This window comes from Cataglyphis hispanica, chromosome 12 (genome assembly GCF_021464435.1).
Source record: "Cataglyphis hispanica isolate Lineage 1 chromosome 12, ULB_Chis1_1.0, whole genome shotgun sequence".
NCBI classification, from domain to species: domain Eukaryota; kingdom Metazoa; phylum Arthropoda; class Insecta; order Hymenoptera; family Formicidae; genus Cataglyphis; species Cataglyphis hispanica.
The window spans coordinates 5601533-5628758 of record NC_065965.1 but is presented as its reverse complement, the minus strand read 5'-3'; the positions used below and the strand labels follow the sequence as shown (position 1 = coordinate 5628758).

General features: G+C 42.9%; 2 protein-coding genes across 14 annotated transcripts in view; both read right to left on the bottom strand.

The window, feature by feature from the left end:
• LOC126853682 (CUGBP Elav-like family member 4) overlaps window positions 1–27226 on the bottom strand; it is a 567269-nt gene that overhangs the window by 374271 nt on the left and 165772 nt on the right. For 2 of the 13 annotated variants that reach the window (XM_050599661.1, XM_050599662.1), the window contains one exon: window positions 11841–11880. The exons of 10 other annotated variants lie outside the window; for them this stretch is intronic. In XM_050599661.1, the coding sequence (XP_050455618.1) occupies window positions 11841–11880 (40 nt within the window). Of the gene's footprint in view, window positions 1–11840; window positions 11982–27226 lie in introns of those variants that run through there. One more of the 13 variants, XM_050599674.1, reaches the window with a different exon arrangement.
• LOC126853692 (major royal jelly protein 1-like) lies at window positions 16952–20333 on the bottom strand. The gene is made up of 3 exons (XM_050599685.1): window positions 19781–20333; window positions 19220–19626; window positions 16952–18885 (listed from the first exon to the last, which is right to left on the bottom strand). The coding sequence occupies exons 1-3, from the start codon at window positions 20120–20122 to the stop codon at window positions 18402–18404; spliced, it is 1233 nt and encodes a 410-aa protein (XP_050455642.1). The 5' UTR covers window positions 20123–20333; the 3' UTR covers window positions 16952–18401.

Sequence of the window (27226 nt, the reverse complement as noted above, 5' to 3'; positions counted from 1 at the left end):
TTATACGCAAGTGTCCAGTAGTTCGCATATATTCTATGCCATTGACAGGGATATCGATCCAACCGTTGTTGTCACTTCTATGCTAATAGGATATATACCAGCAATGCGGATATTCATGCCAGTACCAGAAAGAGGATACGTTATGTAAAAGAGATTTATACGTGTATAATAAGATATTGTACATTTTCACAATGAAAATTTTTGTGCGACAAACAAAGCATAGGTTTTTTTTTGCAGTAATGCATATGGAGAAAATTTTCAATATCCATGGAAGAGAAATCTCGTTGAATCGCCAATACTATTTCTGTATCGCTTGCGGCGGAAATGTTTTCGGATTCTCTCTTTAAATACGAAGACGAGATGCGTGGCGCCGTCGAATAAAGTGCCGTAAAATAAGGGAGTATTTCCATGGGATGATTCGGTAGGCGCGGCGCGAGTTTCAGTAGCTTGCGGATGGAGAGTGGTTGTATCTAATTTAAATTCCCGACATAAAAAGCTTGCAGAACGCGAACGATGGTCGGGATAGCGTGGATCGCGGCCAAGCCACGTGCGGCTGCGAGATTCATTCCGCTTTACATGGCCGGTCTGTAGCCATCCACTTCTCCGCATCTCCCCGAAATTTCCTCTCGCTGCCTCTCTCTCTCTCTCTCTCTCTCTCTCTTTCTCATTCTTTCTCTATCTTCTCTTCTATCTTCATCCTGCCCCTTGTGTTCTGTCGCTCTCTTTCTCTCTGCTATACCGAGATCTCATCTCCACGCAACCCATTCCGTGCCTCGAGCCAAGGTATGACCGGCAGCCTAATGCTGTAGAGGGTTTCCCTTGGGAAACAGAATTATCTAGCAACGAAGATATTCAGCGTCTTCGAAACGAGATATTTAGCAGAAAAGAAAGAATTTCAAATTAATCTCAGAGAGTTATAAAGATGAAAATTAGAAAAGCTCTTTAATAATCACATATTTTTCAATTCCTTTTTATTTTGTTTAAGATTAATTACTATTAGTATTAAATAGAATGTTATATAACGTTTTATCTCATTTTAACTTTTATATTATATTCCTCAAGAGACAATAATATAAAACTGCATGAGATAACTAGAAATCATACGATTTTTTGTGCATAATACTTGCTTAGATTTAATCGTTCAGAAAGCAAAAATTATAATCTTTATAAAACTTTTGATCTTCACTCGTTGAAGGTATACGAACGATTCGGCTAGAATCGATAGATAGATAAAATTGAAAATCTACTTTCATTTAGAAATAGTATGGGTCTATTCCCGCAACTTTTCAGGATCTTACAGAGAAAGGACATCCAAAGGTTCTGGAGTTGAATCTTTCGGTCTGTGTGTCTTTTCGTTTCTAAAGCAGCCCCGCCGACGTCGTTCTAACTCGAAGTTCCCCGCCCATTACGATAGCAAAAGAAACCTTTTCCCTTTCTTTTCGTACGATTTCCACCTACTTCAAAGGACATCCATTAAAGGAGGCCGGCTATAATCTCTCTGGCACTGTTCTCAAAATCAAATCAAGCAGACCCGTAGAGCTAGTTCGTCGTAAAAAAGTACTCAAATGTGCTCAACAGACTTTTCTTGAAATAGCATGATAAATGGCAGATAATGCATAATCTATAAATGTTCCTTTTTTCGTGAAATTTACTGAACGAGGGCATATAAAAGGGAAATTAATGAGAAGCGGCTTAATATTCAAAAAGTATGTATTAATATTAGAGAGACGAGCAATATGCTCTCGTATATTGAGAGACTGCATATTTCGTAACCAATGTAAAAATTGTAAAAATATACCATACCGTATATTTTCCAATGCAGATATATTCATCTTCCCACCATTAACGCGGGGTGTTTCGTGTTAAGGGTGTTCTCTGAAGTCCCAGTTTCGGAAAATAAAAAAAAATGTCGAATACATGAATAAGTACGTTACGTTGTACTCTCCCTGATATTCAAATTACCCCGACATAAATCTGGTAGGGTTGATAATTATCGCGTGACTTTTTTTTTGGACGACGCTGCGCGCGAAGTATCATGCATAATTTTTTTTTCATTTGCCAAAAACCTAGGCCGAATAATACGCCGGTCGCCGTTACACGTAACTACTATTACTACTAGCGATAATAAGGGGAATCAGAATTTTGGCACGGCATTATGCGCAATTGAGATATATCAGTTCGCATTGCGAATCCCCATATTTTGCGATGATCAACGCGATCGAACGCGGCGCTAACAATGACCAAAATGATGCTGCGCGCAAATCCTCTCATCCCTCGTCTCTCGCAAAATCGCCATGCTATCGATTCTACTAGCGTTACTAATATTTCCGATGATTCTCGATGCATGCACGTGCGACGCATTTAAACCGCTCGTAAAGCCGAATTATGCCCGTCAAATATTAACGCGATTCTGGCATCAGAGATCGCTCGATCCTCTCATTTGAAGATCGCGATATATTCGAGAGCAAATAGAGACTATCGATTATCATATGATCTACTCTGATGGAAATTTCTCATGTGCTTGTTTTGTTCTCATTTATATTGGTACGTTAACGACCTCTTTATATCATTTACTATTCAATCTTTAATGTACTATTCTCATATATGAATATGTGAAGTAATAGGTCATATTTTCGTATTTGAATTCTCACTTTCATTAGAGGCTATCTAAATATTCATTCTGTAAATCCGATACGAATTCCAAATACGACAAGTCCGGCACTTCCAACATTTTTAGTTGCTACAGATGTTTCTTGTATTTAATCTTATATATGTAAATAGCAAGCGAGAATGGGGCATGTATATTAATGAATGCAAAGACGAGTGTGCTTTACTTGTCCGTCGGGACGCCTCGGCAAGGGTAATATACGTCAGGAGCCGGAAGCGCCTGAATTAGTTACAAATTCGGGCGTAGTAAACGATCCAGCGCTTATAGGACGAGAGCTTCGCGAGCTTTGGAAATTCTCGCCGCGTCGGATAGAGCGAACAGCGCGATGGCTTTGGCGGCGTGCGGTGTAGGTAGGTTTACCGCGATAAATCACACGGCGCGGCGCACCGGCGACAAAAGGGCGCACCGACGAAAGGGTTGCCGCCATAAACGTATAAAGTAATTACGCGCCGTACCCGCGACGATTCGCCTAAATTTCGCGAGCCGTATGGCGTCGATCGCCATACAAAGTGCACGACGAACAAACCGAATGTGATTTTCAGCCTCGTGAAATCGAAGCGTCACCGCGACAGGAATTACATTTCATCGCGTGCATTATCGGAATTATATTCTACATGGAACGCTTGCTAGGAAAGCCCAATCACGGCTTTTGCCAAAATCCGACGTGGATTTCGTCAAATTAAGCCATCTTTCTCTAATTTTTATTAGAGAAGGAGAAAATGAAAGGAAAATATATGTAAAAGTTCTTTAAAACAGAAATATTATATACAAGCCAGAAATAATTAATTTTATTATTGACATCTATTTATTTATTGTCTATTTATCTAATTATTATTTTTTTATTATAAATTATTTTATCACTACTTCAAAAATCTGTCCATATTTGAAGATTAAACCTGATTCTAATTTTTAACTATTTTCATTACTTTAAATTATTACGGATTATAGTACGTTAGAAAAATTTAATAAATCACTTCCTTTTTTTTCTTTTTCTCCTTTATTTCCGCATTTTTTTTCTTTTTACAAACAACGGTACAAACAACGGTTCAAACATGTATTATAACTGTCAAAATGCTCGTTGTCGCCGGAAAAAAAATGCGAACATTCCGCTCTATTCTTTCCGGTCAAGAGGTACCCGCTAACTTCGTACGAAAAGAGCCCGAATTTATATACCTATAAATTTCTTAGTATACGGCTTGCTCATAGTAAGTTGAAAGTTAAGACAGCAAGGAAGATCGTATTTGTTCTCGATGAAATTAATAGTTTCTGATAAACAAAATTTATACGAACAAATTATCGTTTATCTAGATAAATTTGTTATCGAAGACAATCCGTTTTTTTTTTTTTTTATAAAATAATAATTTTGAAATTGACAGTTACAGTAAATTATATATATTTTAACATGACGAAATTTTCCAATTGTTTAATGTCTCTGTAATTTAAAAAATATTGTGCTTGTACGGGATAATGTTTTCTTATTAAGAAGTTCTTCATTAAGAAAGCGTCGGACGGCTTTTTACTAAAACTGTTCTTCCATCCTTCGTTACGGGCGGAGATTGATGATGGCGAAAAAGCGTTTAGGCAGAAAAAAGTCCGCGGCTACGCCGAAAAGAGGGAGCGCTTTCCCATTCGCGGTCCGTTAAATCGAGCGAAAAAATAAGAATACCTCTACCCAATAGCCATCTCGATCTAAGAGGGAAACGAGATGGGCCACCATGCTTGTTCGCGAAACGATATATTATGTATGCGGAATAAATGGAATAGAGAGGAGCCTCGAGTCGTAAGTCCTTCGAAACTAATAGAGCAAGCTAACGACTCCTGCCATCGTAAGGTATTATACCCGGTGTACGCGCGTTTACGCGCGCGGCTTCTGTCGCTCTCGCCATCCGCGGCGGTAGATAAGTTCTCGGACGGAAGACATAGCGAGCCGGATAAATCCTCGAGACTTCCGGCGAAACTTCCTCGCGGGGCGAGGAAAAGATCCGCGGGCGCATCGACGACCACCCCGGAAGTGTGCACACGGCGCTTAACGTGAGGTAACGGCCCGCGAGAGCCGAGTATTCTTAAATTTTTCTCGGACATCCTTTATTGCGTATTCCCTCTGAGATCCTCGTATCTCGTGAGTCTCGCGCTCTCGCGGGATCGTATCTCGGAAACAAAATTAGCGACGGAGCGTCATCAAGTAAATTCTCCCTTCAATAAAAAATGAACAATAATAATATACAATAGGTGTTATATGTTCGACGCCGCGGGTTAGCGCGGTATGAAAATAACAACACCCCGCGGGTGAAAAATATTTTTATACGAATTTTATATGAAAAACGAGCAATAGCTTTCGGATAAAGCGAAATAATACGTAAAATTGAATTTTGCCATGGGAAAATAACGGGGCCGATTGAAACGAAATATTTTACAATTATCTTGCAGGTGAGCGCGCGCGTATGAACGTCGAATGCGTCAAAACACAGTCATTTTCCACAATTCTCCGGCGAACGTGTAAAACAATCGGATCGACGAGCAACATTTTTTTATAACGATGATACACGGCGAGAGCGAAAAATTTTTGTGCGCCCCATGCCATAAACGCTTCGCGTTTAAAATAGCGCGCTCTCGACAAATCTGTGTGTGCTCCGTGCTATGTTTTTTTACCCTCGGGCATCCTTCTTTTTTTTTTTTTTACACACAATTATTTTACGCGAAACGGCTTTTCGCAGAATTGCAGTCGTCGTTCGACTTGGTGCATCGACTGTACCGACAAAGTAACGGCTTGCGCTAAGTATCTCAGCATACACATCTCCTCCCTGCCGCGTCGTCGCCCGAGAAGCTCTGTCCCCCTCGCCGTTCCATCGTGAAACTCCGCGGAGTGAGGTGAAATCGCGCACCAGGCGGCCGAATGTATTTCTCGGAGGGCTTAATGCTGGTGAAAGTGGAGATGCGGCACAATGGAGACACGAGGACACCGAGAAGATACTGAAGAGCTTGAGCGCGAACGTCTGCGTGCGGGAATACAGTCGGAAAGATACAAGCAAGGACCAGAGAAAAGGAGATTGAGAGGGATAACAGAAAAGAACACGCACACACATACACATACACTTATGTGTGCCGATCTAACGCGTCGATTTGTTTGTACGTAGTTGGTGGGAAAAGGGAGAAACGCGGTTTGCGAAATGGAAACTCGTTATCAGAAACGCTCTAGACTCATGGTCCACTATCTTTGAATCTCACGCGCGCCTCCTTCGAATATCGTCCGTTGAAACTTCCGTTCCCTCCACTTTTCGATTTATTAGATTTCACAACAGACCAGAGAGAGAATGATAGAACGAAAATAGAAGAGGACGGCGGCCGAAGAAGAAAGGAAAAGGTAAGAGGAAGCGGCAGAAAGCCAAGAGAAGCGCGCAGCGACGTTCTGGCTGCAGAATCTCTTTGGTCCTTCTCTTCCTCGGCACTAGCAGTTCTTTTTTTCGTTCGATCCTGCAAAGTTTTCCTGGCAGGTATCCTACCCAGGGATTCTGCCGGAGCTTCTACCATCCCCCCTCCCCCCATCTTCCCCGTGACTCGTCCGCAACAGTCCGGTATCATATCTATCTACCGCTTCGTTGCTTTGTCTTCCGCAGGCCTTCTCTTACGGCCTCTTGGTCGGTAGCCTCTCTTTCTCTCTCTCTCTCTCTCTCTCTCTCTCTCTCTCTTCGAACTTGTTTCCGACATCATTCTCTCCTCTTCTAGTCGCTGCATACCGCTGTTTGCGCGATGGCGGTGGTGGCGGCGGCAGCGAAGACGACGGCAGCAGCAGCTGGTGGCGGCGCGTTCCCGAGTTCCAAACTTCGAAACTCTAACGAAATCTCGGGCAAGGTGAATATTTTATGCGTAAATCAAATCCCGACGAGTATACGCGAGGATCCGTGGCACGGTGCGGCTAAATTCAATAGTAGCGTAGCGCTCTTCATGGTTGTACGCCCTTCTCTTCTATACCTCTTATCTCTCTTCTTCGTAGGATATCTTCTCCCTCTTTGTATCCCTCTCTCTCTCTCTCTCTCTCTTTCTTATTCTAGCATTCATCTCTTTTCTTTCTCGTATACGCTCAATATCCCATACCTAGTCTAGCCCTTACCGGAGATATTCCATCGTGGGTATCTATCGACTATTGAATTTCTGTCGCGCGCGCTGCAACGACGCGCGCGTTATCGAGCCTATTTGCATCGCTGGATTCAATACCGCGCAACCACTCAACGTCTCGTTCGTTTTGAGGCACTCTCGTAGAATGTGCGCGGCATTATTTCGAGAAATCAAGCGAGACAAGGCGCAATTATACGCGATGCGACGTGAGAGTCAGAATTCTTGAGATTTAAGAGATCGTAGCGCTCGAAAATGTAATAAACGAGATGTGCTGCATATGTATGGGTATGTGTCTGTGTGCGTATTGGAGTGTCTATATTCCAATATGAAATATTTGATCTTACGAGGGGAAGAAGAGCCGGAGTCCGTTCACATTTCCAGAATGGAATACGCCTCCGCAAGACGCCTACAATACAACAATAAAATTCTTTTTCTCCTTCGTTGGACTTTTCGTACTGGGTTAAGGGGGAAAACGCGGTTGCCTCTGCGACTGAGCGACCCCATGACCAGGCACTCGGTCAACATAACGCTCTGCAGAACAATCAAATATTCAGCAGCAGCTGCTGCGTCAGACGTTTAACCGTGGATGCTGTCTTTATTTATTTGTTTGCGACGAGTCGTTTTCACCGTCGAACGGGACACCGAGCATCTACACGTGTAGAATTGCGTGACAAAACGGCAAAGAGGAAGAGAAAAAGAGTGGAATATATTTTTCTTATCGCTCGGGAACACCGCCAACGCAGCCTATCATCCAGATAAAGCCTGACCCAAAAAGACATGTATTAAATTAATAAATTACAAACTTCTCTCTTCTTACCCCTATCTCTCTCGTTCTCTTGGCTTCTGTCCGAATAGCACGGTTTACGTGATCCCGATATTTGCCTCTTGCCGATCTTCACGCATCCTTCACCCGAGCGTCTCGGAAAATTTACGAAGGAACTAGTTTCTCGGAATCATTCAAATGTTTCATCTTATTGGTGCCGCTCTACGTATTTCGTCGCTCTTGAAAATTGCTCCGACGCGCCACGAAAATATATATACAGACTTACGTCAAAAATAAAGTCGAATCTCTTTATCTCAATATTAGAGATAAACATTTTAAATTATGTTTAAACACATGGGGGTAGAAAATTCGCGAAACAATAAAGTTGAAACGTCCAAATCCAGTTCTGTCAATTTGCAAAAATATCCGAGACTCGAAATAACTAACTTTATTGGCATTTTCATTCTTAATTCTTTAACGAGATTCGACGAAACTCTTTCTGGCATTTTTTAACAGACCAAATGAAAAGGAAACAGTAATTAACGTTTAAACACAGAGCGACGGCGGAAAATAGCATTTCGCGTGCGTATACCCGCGTTGAATATTCGCTATGCACACCCCGTTCGCTCTGGTTGCGGTATTCATGCACACAGTTTCGCGGCGCATACGCGGCGCCGGGGATGAAAACGCCGAATGAAAATTAGATATCCCGAAATATACCGGTGACGACAGTGGCAGACGGAAACCGACTATGCGCGAGCGCGTTAAAGTATCACAATGACGCGGTAGGGATGCATTTACCGGTGCTCTCGCCGGTGCTTTGACGACAGTCGCCAGATAGCTCTTTCATCCGGTAATTAGCCGGAGAGCTCGAGGAGTTATCACCTGGCACGATCGTGGCTATGCCCCACGTGCGGGTGGCTCGTCTACCTACCTGCCTCCGTTCCGAATGCGCGGGATGGAGTGGCGCCGGCGCACGGGGAAGGAGGGGATGGCAGGCTCTCTCTGTCTGCCGACCTCAGTCCTTAATTAATTAACGCTGCGTCGAATAATAATTATCGAAATGAAAGATGATATCGGCGGGCTTATTTATTGGTATATCGAGCTAACATATAATCCTACCTCTCTTACGAGCCGCAGTATGGCAGCCACGGTCGCTCTATATATTGTGCGAGATTACTATATGCTCGCCTCTCGGCTATGTCATCGACCGATATCTAAACGCGACTCCCCTAATTGATTTGTAAATTAATTTGCAGCGATCTCGTATATTTACGGCTTTTAATTACAGCTCGTTTAACGCTCCCCCAGAGTTTCACCAACGCATGCAAAGTCTAGTGATGCTGATTCCTCGAAATGATTATTCGTGTTATTAAGGGTAAGATGACTTTTATTTAATTTAACTCGTTCTTTTGTTCATTTCGCGTGCGCAGCCTCCGGTACGGTTTTTCATCTCCGACATTTCACACACATACACAACGCTTTATTGTTTTATTCAAGTGCCTCTCGTCAGTGCGAGCTCGCAGTGGCAGCTCCAAAGGCGTCCAAGACAAATTGCATTCTGCGAGGATTCAATCTAGTCATGAGAATGTTCAAAGTCAAGGGAGATCGCGCGGACGCGTTTGGTGCGCTTCGAGAGAAATAAAAGCAGCGGCAAGCGTTTTGATGCGGCCAGAGAGATAAAAGGGAAGGAAACGACGCGGCCGTTGGAGAGCGCGATTTTGGATGAAGGGCAGGTCGATTCGCAGACTCGTTAGACCGGCACAAACCGCAAATGCCGGACCTGTTCTACCACGGCAAAGTGGGATGTGTATGTGTGCCTTCCCCCCCCCCCCCCTGCAAATTTCCTCGATATTAAAGCTCGAGCAATGGGATTGCGACGATTGGTGGCGTGCGGTGATCTGCTTGGTACCTGGATTCCCGATAATTATGTGCCAATTAAATTTAACGACTGTCCATTATTCCGGTCTACGTACGCTTGTGTATCCGTGCTTCCTCCTTCCTGTTTCCCCCCTTTCCTTCACTCCCCTCTCTCTCTCTCTCTCTTTTCCCTCTGATACCGATTTTACCGTCTCTCCTTCGATCATACAGTTGCGCGACCAAATCGGCAACAACTATCATTCGGCTCGCAATCCAATTACTTTTTAATATTATCGGGGCGCGTCTGGAATCGAGCTGCCTTTGCGGAAACGTCGCGCGACCACATTGTAAAACTACGAAGAACTCCCGCCGGCAAATAAATGCTTCCGGACTAGCTGCGTCCTTCCCTTTCTCACATACGTCGTTGTCAGGAGCCATTTGCTCACCACGGCTCTCGCCATCGCTATCAAATAGAATAAAGTGCCAGCGACCAGTTCCGAGGGAAATTGGAAGTTTGGAACGTAATTTGCTACGATCGACCACATAATTCGAAGAAAATGAAGAGAAAGCACAATAAATATTTTCATCGCATATTTTATCGCATTTTATCCTGTCTTTTTTTTTTTTTGATTTTTAGTTCTTTTTAATTCACTAAATATTGGAAAACTTTAGATTTTGTATTTTGTTAACTATAATTATAGTTGTAGTCTCATTACAAAATGTATGTTATCTTTTGTATTATTATAAAAATCGCATCACGCATTGTGTAGAAACGTCAACATTTAGCATTCACGTTAAAGCATCCAATTTCATGCTGTCTACTCGTGTAATTGTTTTAAAAAGTATGTCTCTCTTTGCTGCCGCTCTCCGGTACGTCCTCGTTAAGAATTCAAGCGTTTCAACCACAGATTAACCCGCCATCGGACCAGTGTTTACTACCGTTTCCCAAGCTCATTAAAAGAATGAGCCAAATGTGTAGCGTGCTCTCAGCTTAATTATTCCGTTACAGATGTAAAACATATTTAGAGCGCAATATTTACATGCAAATGTAATTATCGATTCATTTACATATATTTGCTCATTATATCAGCGTGCTTGCTGATGGTTTGTTTATTCCGCGATGTACTCCTAACACTAAAATTGCTATTTAACAGATGACTAAGTTAAAAAAAGGTAGGCTTACTTGCTCAATTGAAATGGCGTGTAAAAAATAAAATAAAATATCATGCTTTAGATCTTTAATATTTAAATATAAAATGTAATAATACTATTCTTTAATTAAATGCCGGTCTTTTCTAAATTGTAAATTGCTAAACAAGAAATGAATTTTTAAAAAGAATTCTCTTTTCCAGATGAAGATTTTTCTTGTTCGTTCCAATATATATATATATATATATATATATATATATATATATATATATATATATATACCATATATATATGTATTTATCTCTTAAATCAATTCAAATTTCACGATAAATCAAAACATTTGTTCACTTTTACCTGTCAATTTTCGAAGATATTTTATTAAAAACTCTTTCAGCGCATCATCTCGTAAACGACATTAACGCAAATTAAAAATTTGACCGTATCATGCAAATTTATAATAGTTGTCCATCTTATAATTACTAATAGCATGCTCTTATTGAGAAAATAGATATTTATTGAAAATCTTACCATCCCCTATCTATCAATAAATTGGAAGGCCAGTCGGTAGAGAAGATGGCAGCAGGCAAGCTTGATATTGTAACTTCTAACATCAAGTTTAGGAATTCGTGTTGCGGAAATTGGGTGGGGTGCTCGTCATCGGCACAGAGAGTAAGGAATAGTCGGTAGGGGGTGGGCACCAACACAGAATGACCACTAAACACCTAACAACCAACAATAGCAGTCAACATCGAACATCGATAAACCAACGAAACTTAACCAACCACAAGTCACATTGTAACGGAATTCAGCGAACATTGAAGATCCACCAATACATATATATATATATATATATATATATATATATATATATATACGTAAATAAATATATATATGTATATGTAGAATATATACAAAACGTATACACAATGTTGAATGACGTGTGAAATACGTACGTGCGCACGAAGAATGCCTCTGCCACGGCGTGCGCCGTCAAGACGACGCTATGAGAAATAATTTTGAATTGTATAATTTTCTAAATAACGCAAATATATATTTCGAACGCTTCCATCCAATTCAACGCGATTGCCAATAGACAGAGCACTCTCGAGTCCACGTTCGTTTAACGGCGAAGGTAGATCTTGGCCTCTCGCAAGGGTCTCCCATCAAAACATCAACAAGAAGATAAATATTGTACTAATTGTGAGACACGAGAACGTAAAAGAGTGAGATACGTTAAAACTTAATGACACATCTTGAGAGACACCGAGTAGGGATATGATGACGTACCACATCGAGTACATTGAGAACGTGGTTCGCGCGGACGACACTAGTAGTGGTAGTAGTAGTAGTAGTAGTAGTGGTAGTAGTAGTAGTTGTTGTTACATTGTGTGTTGTGGTCGTGGCAAGAAGAAGAAGAGATGGAGGAGGTGTGCGGCGCCCCCGGCCAGCCGGTCGCCCGTCACACCCTGAAACAGAATAATATTGTCACTCCCCTGCGAAGAAATGCCGTCCCTATCGACTATCTCCTCTTTGTCAGCGCTGTCTAAATATAACTCATTCGTTAGCAATGTGTCTCTCGATGATATATCTGTAGATAATAATTAATACGATACAGTCATGACATTTTATATCCTTGCAAATATTTGTGATAATTTCCGAAAAAATATCAAAGAAAATATTTTATCTTGTAACACAAATATTTAGTGATTTATGTAGAAAGAGAGAGAGAGAGAGCACCCTCAGATTTAAATGAAATAGAAAGGTATCAATAATGTTTAAGAAAATCTGTTTCAAATTATATACTAGTGAAGAAAGAAACATAAGCTCTATTAAAATCGATATATCCAATTACCGAAATCGATAATAAATAAAAAATTCAATCTTGACATTTAAAATTATCGGGATATACGTCAAACGTTAAAGTTAGCGTCTAAATTGAAATTAAATTCTTCACTTGATGCGCGCTTTCACGTGTGAGAGTCTGATTTGAGTGTCGATTCCGTTTGTTACAATTCGGTTTTATCGGTGGCTCCAATACTTTGCTCACACAGAGTAGCAGCGGCGCGAAGTCTCGCCGTGTGGAGGGTCGAAACCGAAAAAAGGGAATGAAGCTTTATATCGAGGAAAAGGGGATTTCGGATTTGCTGGACCATGTCCACCCCCATTGCATCGTTTACACTAACACGAGCGAATAGACGAGCACGAGCGCGCTCGCGCGCGTCTATACATACGAAGGAAAGGCAGAAAGTTGATGGAATAAAGGAAAGAGAGAAAGAGTGATGTGACGGTGAGTAGAGGGGAGGCTTAGAAACGGGAGCAGCGACCGGGATTTTAACGTCGAGCACACTCGTTTCGAGTCGATAGGTCCACTTCGACTGGCTTGGGAAGCAGTCGACATGGTCCAACAACTTCCTCTCCGACTTCCACCTCGCTCCGCGCCCTTTCGTCCATCTAGCCATCATCTTCGTAGCAGGAAACAGGGCGTGAGCGGATGGAAGTTTTCATACGTAGCGTTCGCACGCAACTGATAAAAACACCGATCCTTAATCCGGCTCTTGTTAGGAAACAACTACGGAGGTTTTTTCAGTTCACTCGCTGGAAAAAAGCGATCGCTTGTCATAAAGTGATGTTAATAATTTTTGCGCAACAACATGTATACGAAGTTCAAGGAGCTATCGCGTTTTCTTATGTAAATTGAGGAATTATTATTCGCGATATTCAATCGAGCGAAAAACGCGAGAAACGATGTCGAATAAACTGTCAGACGTAAAAGATTCATTCGTGAGAACCGTAACACGTGTCTCATCACGCTAAGAAGGATATGTGAGGTTTATTTAACTTCAAGAGAGACTTCGCCAACGAACGACGAGGTAGATTCGAGTATGCTGATAGCGAAGTATCATGATTATCTCCGACTATTTAAGCAAAAGATCATAAAAATCTTTGTTCGTCGCGATATGAAAGTTAAATATTATTGCAACGTGCTTCGGCATGAGCTGAGTGACAATCATCCTCCGAACAATAAAACATATTCATTCAGAGGAAAATAAAATAGAAATAAAAATGTATATAATACACATTTGCATATATTATACGTATATCTAGTTTTTAATACGTTAAATCAACTCTCCTGGTGAAATTAGATTTTATATAATTAAGGAAAATTCCTTTTGCAGTAACATGTATTCGTGTCAGTAATATTAAAATCATTATTCTCCTTTCCCAAAATTCGTATGGAAATAAATAAGGCGCTTGCTGGCAGTATAGAGACGCAACAATAAATCGCGCGCACATACACACAGCGAGATATATGTATGGGTGCAAATGGACGGAAATATTAGGCGGTGCGGGGTAGAGGCAAACAGAGACGTTCGAGAGAAAAGCGGGTTAGTGAGCGAGGGACAGCGTTAGCAAGTTTACTTTGTATGCCACGCAGTGAAGAAAGTTCCATCCAGCTGTTAGTCGCGTCTTCCTTAGTTTTCCTCTCGATGAAAACTCACTCGCGAGTTCTAGAAGCTTCTATCTTCCGTGCACACGAGCGAGTAAAGAGCAAATAATCAAAATGTAGCTTACTTGCACGTAAGAGCAAAGTGTAAGAATGTAATCACAGTGTAATCGCGAGAGAGAAACTGATGCAGATTTGACTTGCAAATTACTTGCAAATTAAGACTACTGCTTTCATATCCTAGAAAAGAACGTTGCAAACGTTGGACTGAATGTTGAAAGATAAATACAAATAAATGTCGACGCGGAAGGGACGAGAGCTTGATTGAAAGCGCAAACATTCAAGAGTTTCCTGCAAAAGTGATTTTTATTTTGTCATCCCGGCCAATCGTTAGGCTCTCGGTAGCGCTAGAAATAAATAACACGGAATATATCATCCCCTGGATTGCCGTCATACTAGCCGCTTGTTCTCGTCACAAATAGAACCTCCGGGAATTACGCCGCGGAGATCGACGGCATGGGATGGGTTGACGCGATAATACTGGTTATCATCGCGCTGATTGCACCCATACCTCCTCCCCCGCGCTGCGCTGCGCTCGCTGCAGCCGTCGGGCTGTCTTCCATTGGTACCTGCATCTGACCCGGTATATTTCCACCCGAGCTATTCATTACGGCCGCGATCTAACAACGATCGTTCTTCTTACGATACATCGACGTACGAAAATTGGCGAGCAGCACGGTAGGAGTTAGTTTATGCATTCATACTTGCAGGCAAGAATCCTTGGGGAAGGAGAAGGGGGATCCTAAAACCGTACCGTGCTGAGATTACGGCGTTTTAGCGAAAATGTACAAGTGATATGCGCTTGATGATCCGGCAATTTTCAAGAGAGAGGAAGTTTTATAACAAAGATCCGAGGTAATTTAACTGAATGAGCCGTTTTACAAATTAACTCTTCCGAACTTTGACTAGTCCGTTGCACTTTCGCTTGTAAATGGCGAAAATTATTTTAATTGCACGCGAGCTCTATTTTCTCTTTTCCGACTGAAGTAAAAGCGCGACCAGTCGTGAAGATAACTTTCGTATAAGAATTCCATTTAAGTGTCAAAAATAAAATTTATTCGAAAATGATAACAAATAGTTCTCGTAACGATATTCAACGAAGCGTGAGATCACGAATGTGCGAATACTTAAAAAAAAAAAAAAAAGCGGAGTGAAACGTGCGACGACCCCGTTATTTACACTCGTATATGCCGTCGTATATCCACAGCCACGCGCGTACATTTGTGGCAAAGGTAACGAATGGCAGAAGGTAAAGCAGCCGCACCTTCGCATGAAATTCTCCGCGCTCTCCAACCTCTCTCTCCCCACCCAGGCATCATCGCGCCTACATACATACGCGTGTTTACGTTGCAAACGCGCTATACCAGGCGGAACTAACGATAACGAACGGTTGCGAACGTAAGAGACCAGTTCCCGGAGTAAATGTCATTTCGACCGAGCGTTGCACGGGCGGTGCGTGAGGTAAGAGGAAACGAGTTACTTGCAAGATTCCGAAAGAGAAAGTGAGTGAGTGCAGCTCATACAGTGTAGGAGTACCTGAAGACAAATAGCTAAAATGGATGATTTGATTTATCTCGGAACACCTTCTCTTTACAGCAGAGCTAGAAAGACTGCACAGAGTGTATAAAAAAAATAAATAAATAAAGTATACATACGTTTATTAAAAATTGGAATGTTTGCATGATGTAAGAAATAATTAAAATAAAAATAACATTTCAATAATCTTGTATCTTAATATATAGAAATCTTAATATGTAGAAAATTTCAAGAGTATTATATGTAATATTAATACAAGACATATATTACTGATGATTGCGTGTAATCAACTGCATGTAGAATAAGAAGAATTTACGAAATAAAAATACGAAATAAAGATAAATTCAGAGAAAAGCGCGCGACAGAGGGATAGAAGATTCACAAAGCGGAAAGTTTCCCGATATTTCCGCGAGAAACGCTTACGCATGAGAGCGGTAGATAATCCCGACGATCATCTCGGCGCGACAGCTCGAAAGTTCCGGCCGTTTCGGTAGACGTAGTGTGTACTTCGCTGGTTTATAGCTGCCCTGCGGTCGTCGGGTTCCAAGTGGTCAGCGGCTGGTGCGCTAACGTTATCCACTTGCATCGTAACTAGTCGCAGCAGCAGCAGCAGCAGCAGCAGCGGTAATAGCAGTGGGAATGGTAACGACGCTCACTGTTGCCGACCTTGTTGTTGTCGTTGTTGCCGTTGCTGCTGCTGTTGGCTGCCGCCGCGATAGTCCAGCCGCTGCACCGGCAACCGGCGACTGCATCTGCGTCGTGCCAAAAGTGAGGTGGGGCCAGGGGTGCGCTAGTAAATTACACGTTGACTAGGGCTGACAACCGCAATGCGTGGCACACACGGTGCGGTGCGCGCACGCCGTGCCTCCCCTCTGCGCGAGACGCCGGTGTGTTTATGCGGCCAGTGAGTCCGGCACTGTCAGCCGGCCTAGGCCGCTCCTGTGAATTATAGACGAGCCGGCCTTAATAAAGACGCGGTAGATGCCCGAAATTCTCGTCTGGCGTTCCATTGGTCGGCAGAGTATGTCGCGATGATTCCGTCGAATTGCAGAATCCCGACGCGAAGCCGCGTCACGTAACGCACTCGTTATGTTTCGTACGCTCATTACGCACCGCATCGCGAATGTCGTGTGCAGCTCGTTCATCGGACTGATACTCGGCAAAATGTCGAGATGTCGAGATATTATGGAATAATGTCATTATTAAAGCTGTCGTCTTTTTTTGTTACATTTACACAAATTAATTGCGCGAAAAAATGTCTAAATTTGAGAAAATAATTAAAGGTGACGATGGATGTTGCATAAAAAACTTGTTATTAGCAATAATATAATAACGCATTTTTAAAAACAACAACACATAACAAGTAACAGATTGCATTTATCATTTATCCTTGAAAATCAACCAAGTATAACATATATTGCGTGACTGCTTCGTGAATATTCATTTCATAATAAAACAAGATAATACACGCAAAAATTCACGTGCCTTTCCTTGGAATGACAAGCGCGTTCCGCGATGTTACATCGTCGGCGGCGAGCGTAAAGCACTGTCTGGGTCACTCGGACTCGTATACGCGCGAATATCACTGCCAAATGCTAGTAGTTATGTATATCAAAAACAGTAAAACAGAGATACAAATTTATTTCGAAATTTCGAACTGTTATTTCGTTCTCGTAAAATCGTTTTCAAACTACCCTCGTAAAAACGATTTGAGACATTTTCTTCTTGCGCCGTGGATACATCCGCGATGAAATGTAACTACTTTAAATTCTGCATCCTATCTTTAAGTTGTAACTACTTTGATCGCAAAAGACTTGTTTTATATCTCACAATATTCTCATTATAAATGTGCCAACGTGATCGCTATAAAAATCGACGCTCGACCTCGCAATAATAATCGCAGGGGTGAGCCAAGTTATTCTGGGAAGAAGAACGTGTGGCTCTCTTGCTCCACGTGGTGAGATAGGCCAAGCAAGCACGCCGGAGGGAAACGAAAATTTAAGGGCAGCCGTATATTATCGCGACGAAGGGGTTGTCTGAGGTTAACTGCCAGAGCTTCGTAAGAGGGAGGATCAGGTGGTGGTGTCGCGGGGGGCACCGGAAAAGGGACGAGGCTGCGCCATGAATATGCCGCCATTAGTCACACGCCGAATCGCGCCCCGTGGAAAGAGAAGTAGGTGACACGAATTTCCCGGAATTGCGCGCGCCCTATTGGGTATCTCAAGGGGGGGAAGAGTAACGCGAACAATTCCCCGTGAATGCGCATTTATTCCGCCATCCGCGCGAAATCGGCGGCGCACCGGTAAAAGCTCGGTAAAACTTTGTCGAGTCGCCGTGGCAAGAAATTCATCGCGTCGTTCCTCTCCTCTTTCCCCCTTCCCCCCAACTTATTCAGCGTGGCGTCAAGCCGCCCTGTCGAAACATTCGGGATTCGCGGCGGCGCTCGTGTCACCGACAGACCTCATCGTTACATCTCAAAAGGTAGCAATGAAACGGTTAACTAAATTGCTACACGCTCCGGCTGTCATTCGCAGGACCGGCTGCCACTCCGTCCTTCTATCCGGCCGTGCGCGGATACGCAAACGATCCGTCGCTTTTAGTCGCAAATCCGTCTCTGGACGCGAAGCGTAATGGAGGGAAGAGAAGTTTTGTATAAAAGCGGCGCCGTTTATGCGTAATTCTTTTTTTTTTTTTTTAATTTTAACGCTCGACGATTTCACTTCTCGCGCGTAATGATATGTTCAAATGATATACAGAAATGTTTCAAAGGTGAAGTAATGATAGATATCTTCTAGTCTTGACGCAAGTTATATTTGATGCCAAAAGACGGTGTCTGGTGTTGCCGTTCTTACGCCGTACGGCTCGCAATTTGTACCCCGGATAATGTCGTCGACCGTACCTCTAATTATTCGAAAGTTTGTCTCTGTCGACTTGAGACTCATGTTTATCGTCTTCTGAAGCCTGTTGGTATTGAACCACAATTCTTCCTCGCCGGCCCTATTTGTGATCACCTTAATGCCGCTCACGTACTGCAGAGTCTCCTCGTCTTGTGCTATTATCACGACGTTCTTCGGAGTAAATGGTTTCCCGATGTCCCAACAGGCAATGGCAGTTAATTGGACCAATTGGAAAAATATTACGCCTCTTCGAGAGGTTGCCTGCACGCCCGCTTGGCTCGCGCGCTTGTAATTTGATTGAAATACCACCGGCTCTCTGAACTCGCTTCGCGTCAGTGAAAAAGTGTCAGTGTATTTCTGATAATAACTGGCAAGTGAGTTAAAATACAAATATCTGAAAATAAAGATAAACATACGTGACAAAGCGAGCTATTTTTTATAAACAATGTATAAACAAACATACTTTGATCGATATTTTCAGAAAAATTTTTACATCTTTTTCGTCAATAAACAAAAAATTATATTAATCTAAAAAAATGTGTAAACAGTTATATTAATTTCCATATATTATTATGATAAACAAAAAATCGAATTTTACGAAATATAATTTGTACATTTTCGAAATGACGATGTCAAATTGAATAAAATTTTAATCGCATCTAAATAACGCTTCGAATCAAACATTTATAATTATCTTATATCCGAATGACGGTAATTAATATTAATACCTGTGATTAAAATATCCCAACGGCGACAATGACATACCGAGCGTACCATCGGTTAAATCAAACGATTCGCCCGCGATTGTAATATTCATAGCATCCTCATCCGGGCCAAAAGCGTTACCACGCGTGTTGTTTACTCGCCAGGAATAGTCGCGATACAAGTCATAAATCACTAGTCCATTTTGATCCACGTCCGCCACGTAGAGATAAGTATCGAGACACGTTTTTCCGACATCGACGATTGGCGTAACTAATGCCGCTTTCCCGTACAATACTTGATCATCCGGTACCACGTATTTATGGATTAGCTGATCCGTGGCAAGATCAAAGATCAATATTTTCGTAGGGCAAATTGCATCTCCCATTATTCTGCCGGTGTCGACCACCCATAAGCGATTGCATTCGTCGATCTAAAGATTAATCCCATCAATTTTATTGTTACAAAACATAATACCTAATTTACAGAGCGAAAAAATCTTTAATAATTTTGAATGTTTAAGCATTCCGTATTCAGAATTTTTTTTGCTAAGATTAAACCCAGCCTAAAATCAGCTGCAAGATTACCGCCACTCTGTAGACAGATATAATGCTTTCACAATTAAACGGCGTGTGCCAGGACCAATTGGGATATGGTATGAGTAAATGACCGCCGGATCCATGCGCCTTAGTCACCAAAGATAAACTAATTGGTACACCATCCAACCACTGCGGACTCGTCACGAACACACGACCCTGCCTGTCGATATCCACGTCTTGCGTGAAGGCATTGCCCAGTGTGTAGTTTTTTCCTGTCAGAGGTATATTTGGCCAAACCCAATCCAGATATTTCCATTGGTAAACCACTTCGAGGTGCGACGGCTGGGATGGATGTGCGAGGAGTAGAACGAGCGTCCAAATCAATTCCATGATACGCACAACCGAAAGCTTATCGACGACTTCAGAGCCGCGACACTGATCGACTGATCGTTAATTCGTTCGACGTGTTTTTAGCCGCTCACAAACCTTTCGAGGCCTTTCGATCAGGTTCTCGTTCAGGTTCTCGATCGTGTCCGCGTGCGATCGGGAGACCACTGCGTTACACAACAGAACACACATGCTTATTGTCTGTAATAATCTCGTTTCTTTCGAGAGTGATAGACCCCACCCTTGTTCGCGGCCCTCCACGTTACGATTTTACTATTTATGGTGTCGGAGAGTGTAGTTCACCTTGAACTGAATATATCAGTCGGTGCATCATGTAACATGATTCGTTAAATAAGTAGGAAGTAAAGAGAAAGACCTCGAATGTTTTGCTTTTCCTTTGCGTAATCGCATAAGCATATTCTTTCCTCATATATATATGCATGAGATATATATGAAACAATTTTATAAAATTAATAAAAATATATAATAAAATATATATATCTTTTTTAAATATATATATATATATATATATATATATATATATATGTCTTAGAGATATATTTTACAAATATAAACATATATTTTGAGAATGTTAGAATTTTCTGAGAATTTTAAAAGATAATTTAGAATTTTAAAAGTTAATTTCTCAACTTTTTCGACTAGTCCGGTATACGACAAATATAATAAAAATGATTTACTTTTATAAATTTGTAATTTAAAAAGTATATTTCGCGCAATAATGCACAGCAGTGATATTAGATTCATCGATGAAAAGATATAGATATCGAGATGATGAAATTAAAGAGACGTAAATACATCAATTAGCTTTAGCAACGCAATGATATTAATAGCTTGAGATTAAGAATAATATTACAATTACATGAAACTTACTGTACACATGTTACTATAGACATGCATCTACTTAAACAGCCTGCTATATACTGACTTGTTACGCAAATCAGTATCAAGTCCTGCACATCAATATGAAATACGGAATGTGGTTGAGCGCACACATTAACTGCCACGTGATCGGAAACTAGAGCAAGTATTCGCAAACAGTGCACGTTTACCTGATATAGAACCAGGAACCTTTGTTGCATTTCCTCGAACGCGTTGCGAAAGCTATTACAGGCGTATCTATGTAACGAGATTTTCCGTAAATTTCATATCCAAAGTTTATATGTACTTCGAGAGACAATATACAGTGAAACTTTCGCATCGTATACATAAATGTTATTTACTTTGCAGATTCGCAATTGATGCGTCAGCGCCGCTTTCAATCACATTACGTATTGTGCATTCGTTGCATTTGTGTAACGTATTTCACCATAACATAATCATTCATTGAATTCTGAATGTATCCTCGCGTCCACTTGAATATTTATATACAATACACGCGATGTATTAGTCATTGTTGTTATTATCGATCGATCAATGTTATGCTATCTCGAAGCAGGCCTCCTTGCATATTCATAGCGGCTGTAGAAAAGCACGGTGCTAACTGCAATTCCGCATCGCCAATACGAACGCCGCTAAGTTTACGGCAGTTAATGCCTATTAAAACGCAGTAGACTGTTTATGGAGGGCGTGGGAATATAAAACGGTTGTATCAATGTATCACGGCACGAGGCGATATACACGGCGCGATGACATTATACCACAAGACGGTCGCGCGCTTTTATAACGAGTAATAAGGAGTTTCGCGCGCGAGTTGAACAAAACTATTTTCCAACAGCTGTTATAGCGCGATCACGCAATATGGCTATAAGCGGCATGCTTTTCATCGCGCCCGCCGCCAAAACTTTTTTTTTTTTTCCACCGGGTTTGAATTGCATTACGCGTTGCGCCGGCAAGGGAAACTACACTTTGCTCGGCAGAAGTGAAAACCATAAATCACCTGGCTAGTCACGATTAAGCCAAACGGGAAGACAAATGGGTGGCTAATTTCAATTTTAATGCAAAGCCCAGAAGGTATCTGTTCCGCCGTGAATTATAGCCCCACTCTCTTTGAGCGCGAACCGCTTTAGGACTTATTAATAAGGAATAGTTTATCGTTTTGATTAATCACAGCCGCGCGCGCGCGCTTCCGCGATGATGATACCGCCGAATTGCGGCGCCGTCACCGGCGGTACATCTACCGGATTTCCAATTGGACGCGCCGCTTGAAGCGCGACTATTTGTGAAATTCGCACGCTTAAAATCGATTGAGATCGATTCGGAGAGGAGCGGAAAATCGAGAGGAGAAAGATACACGCGTTATTTGCGCTGTAGTGGGGCAAATGTATCCGGCTAATTAGATCGGTGAGCAGCGCGAGATCATAAATGACGTAACGAGTGTTTTTCAACGTTGGTAACGCTCTAGCTGTTACCTCTAGCGAGAAATGGGAGCACGGGCGTCATTAAGGTTGTACATTACGTAGAATTTGAGGAAAAATGTATTGCGCGTGAGAAACTCGTTAATGAATTTCGTGCGGAAGGAATATTTAGGGCGCAGGCAAGAAAGGCGATTTGCAGGCGAAGAGATATTAACAACGGCAGAGAAGAGGTAAAGATTTAGGTTTTTACGTTAAGCCTGAATTGATGAGAGAAGTATAACGTATGATGAGCTACGATTACGATACCGTTCGTTATTCCTGACGGCCCGAACTTTCAAACTGCCATTCTGCCGGAAGCTCGCGTCGCGCGATTTTATATCGACGAAGGAGGAGAGAAAGTCCCCCCGCAAGATACATCTCTCTCCCTCTATGGCTGAAACAGTTCTTCTTCTTCTTCTTAAACTGAGTTTGGTAAACCCTCGTACAAGTCGAAGTTCTGACCGTGCGGGTGGCGTCGAAGGAACGTAAGGGCGGAGGCGCCGTAAAAGTTGGACGAAGTCAATTTTGCAGTTCAAGTTGGTAATGCGATTTGTGCCGGAATAAATAGTTTGAGAAGAGAGCACACGGAGCGCGCGAGGTCCCTCTATCTCTCTCCCCTCCCTTGCCCTTCCCCCCTTTTTTCTCTTACTTCTATCCCTGTCGTTGTCTCTCTAGCGGCTGTCGACCAATCCACTCGAGTTTGCTGTCACGCGAACACGTCTATTTGGATCTGCCAGACGTGACATTCTTTACTTGAAAGTAGAGTTCTACTTAAATCAAAACAACAAACGACGACTTAGCGAAATGAGAAGCACTGCACTTCGATGCCGGAGTCGCGGAAACTACCGATTGAACAGAGTTCCCATAAACGTTCCTTCGTTGCACAAAAGTGCAACGAAGTTCGAGCGAAAGAGTACACGTATAAACAGTCCAGCTCATTACTCCGACGTGGGAAGGAGATTAACGCCAATTACAGTTGCCGGGGATAAACGAAAGGCAACGTTCCGGCGCACAAATATTCCGTCCGGGAAAAACTTTGCCCGCGGGATTAAATTACGACATTTTGTTTGTCCATCTTCAACGGTATATTTTGCGCTGCTGCAGCTCTCCCCCTCCTTTTTTTTTCAGAATCCTTAAGCAGCGCGCGCGCGCGCGCAATTAACGACACTCTTCTCGACTCGTTACGTTACACGCGAGCGGCAAATTGCCGCGAGTCCGGGATGTAATCCGCGAAAACGCAATAATAAGCCGGCTACTCCGGTGAAAAAGGGATGGTGCGCATTTTCCTTCCACCCTCCCTCCCGCCGTTCTCGCCACTGGACCATTTGCCCTTCCCTCCTCTTTCTCCTCTCCCGCAGTCGCATCCCGCGCACCACACCATTCCTTCGTAATCCTAGAGATGAAAACTTACGCTAATTAAATCGTTAATAGCGGCGAGCGCATGTACGTAACAGCCGCGGCGGTTACTTAATCCCGAGAAAATGAAACGTTCGCGGTGTCTACGTACGTATTCGCGGTTCGCTTTCTCCGGCACACGTGCCTTACCGTTACGCACGCATTATTTTTGCGCACACAAATGACGCATTTCTCCCTTTCTCTCTCCCCTCCTAGTTTCGAAGAACGTATTTAATCTCTCTCTCTCGTTCCCGCATTCGCGCCTCGACCTGCGAGGTCTCATTATATTCCGCGCGCATCCGTTTTGTCGTACGATCCCCCGATGCTAATTCCTCCTACGGCGCGCTCCGAGCCTTTCGTTGCCTTAATGCGATCGTCGATAGCGATAAAAATGCGAGCAGTCGTCGAGTCTGCTCGCTCTCGTGAACCATCGAAATCGGTTCTAATTTAGCGGATCTCTTGTACTCGCCGATCTCGCTTCTCCTTTTCCCTGACGCGCGTTTTCGCGAGACGTGTCGGAGGAACAATGCCGAGAGCTGCAAATTTGAATAACGCGATTCGCCGGAATCGAATTCCGAAAAGCGGCGCATTAGAATGCCACAGCTGGGACAGTCGTCGATGCACAAGCCACTCGCACAACACGATTTACACGAGAACCCATACATTCCTGCCAAATAATAATTTCTTCCATTTAGTTTCCGTAAAAAAAGTTTTTAGTCCGCTCTTGAAATCCCCCCCCCTAGTTACTTGACTGTTCAGCCTTCGTTTTTTCCAAGACCATTCTAGCAACGTCGATGGAGAATGCGACGAGGGAGAAAACAGCCGAGGCCGTAGAGCGTTCGACAATATCGCGTTTTCTGCACATTCACCGAGTTCTGCTGTCCACAACGGTGACACATATAAGGGTATGTATTTGCAGCCCTCTCTCTATTGAAAATCGTTACTTCGTCCGAGACCCGCGCCGAGACTCGCAGTTTCGTAGCGCGCCGAGTTAAATGTAGAACTTTGAATAACCGGGCCGGAATAAAATATAGATATCGATACGGAGGGACGATAAGGCAAGTTTTCCTCGGCACGTAGGTCATGCGATATGAATTCCAGCGCGATGTAAAAGCCGAGTAATTATGAGTCGCGGCACGGAGCCGGGCGTTTATGTGCCGAAGATTACAATTAACTGTCTCTGCGATAGTCGGGGGACGTTGTACGCGCGTGCGAATTACAATATATTTCACGTATATCGACGATCGCGCGGCGTTCTTGTCGCGCGACTTCGAGTACCTATCCGTCGAATAATTTATTTCTACGAGCTACTTATCGGACCGTGAACTTGCACATAAATAGAGAGCCCGTTCGTTTTCCTTTTTTTTTTTCTCGCTAGACCGATTACCCTCTGATCGGCATTATACGGTCGCTGAATCTCTAAACCCGATTTTCCCTCCGCTTTCCAAACCGCCGCATTCTCGTTCGATCGTGGCTTAAGTAAACTCATGAGAATAAATAGAGCCGAAGTTGTTAGGACAATCGGGAAAAGGGATTAGAGCCGTTTTGCCTGGCCCATTCCCCGCTTGCTTTTCCCCCTTGCCATCCCCGGACAGACGCTCCTAATACGGTACTTTAATTATCGAGAGTGCTAGGCTGCATGGGCCGCAATTTACTTTTTCCAGGGAAACGGGAATCCTACGGCGGGGACTTCTAGCCGCAATTTTTCTTCCGACCGCCAGACGGTTAGCTCATGTTAGTCAAGTAGGATTACCCATAACGTCACCTGAATCTTGTAGTGTTTTGTTGCGTGTGAAGAACTGCATCTTATCGTCAGCCCGATGGAACCTATGCCAGACTCTAAACCCCAGGCAGTTTTCCCCGTCCGTCCGTTTGCCGGGAATACCTCGAAGACCGACGTTTCGCTAACAAGAACCTGAAAAGATCTCCCGAGTAAGATCGAGGGTGATTTATCACCGTAACCCATGGTCCCGCGTATTTTTCCAGCCTTTCCTCCGTCGTCTCGCGTCTCTTCTTTCTTCGCGTCGTATCCTCGTACGTCTAGCGTGCGCATTGTACAGGAGCATCGACCGTCGCGATATTCGCTCGAATTGAATCTATGCTCCGGAAGACGTATCGCCGTGTTGGATCACGATCAGGGCATATTCGCGATCGACAGGCGGCGAGATCGTAAATTCGCGTGCGCGATACGGAATCGCACGCGTGCTCCGTCTTGTTTCAACTTACCGTGACTCGCGAACCGAGACCGAATCTATCGAGCTGGATCACGTTACAGCTGGATATACGTCACGCGTCACATGCAGATGCGCTTTGCGATCTGCATGGCCAATCAAGTCGCAGCAATTTCGTATACTCCATCAATCACGGAATGTTTCGCTCTCGGGGACGTGTCACCTCCGCTAGGCCGTCCTTTCCCGCGACACTCAATCGCCACAACATGTACATACGATTTCCTTCGTCATACGATTTAATTTCGCGATTGTTCCGGTAGAACACTTTTTATTGCATAATAGAACAATTTATTCGGTAGAACCGCGGCACGCGTTTCTCTTCATAAACCTCCGTAAACGATATGTCGATTTGCAACGTCTGCGCGAAACATAAAGCCGAGTTACTGTAAAATACTACCGCCATAAGTAAAAGGGATTCGTTTCAATCGTCCTTAATCGAGTAAGTTGGCATACAGCTGTTTGTTCTCGTCCCACCGGCACCACTGCACTGTTTCATATGTGACCCACTGCAACACAATGGCCGCTGCTCTTTCCCTCGGCCGTCTGGCTGTCAGCACAGTCGCTGCTAGCTGTGTAAATACGATACGCCGCTCGCTTTTCGTGCTTTCAAGCACGGTTTCAAAAAAAAAAAAAAAGGGAAAGCGGTAGGAATCGTATAGATGAAAGAGGAAAGAGCGCTTGGTGGTGGTCGGAGCGTTTTGCTCGAAATTACTTACCACTCGTTTTTTAATTTGCAGTTTATATGACATTTTGACCTCCAACATACACGATGGAGAGTCAGTAAAAAATAATATTTCTCATCGACATGTTTTATCGGGAACTAAATGGTAAAAAAGAAATTACGCTTTTATGTCGCAAAGAAAGAGCGTTTCTGACAATAAATAAAATCTCGAGATATTGTATCACAAAATAATTAATCGTCTCCGCTGTGCGGAGCGATTCAATTATTTTTATTACGCTTCCTTTGTTACGTTAAGTAGTAATCTGTATAGACCGCGACAGGTTAGGAGAAAAAAAATTTATTTTTACAAGAAAAATTCCTCCAAGATATCTTGAAGTTTAAGCAATTATGCATAAAAGAAAGACAAATGCTTTTATCCGAGAAATCTCTTCGGCTGTGAAACCTG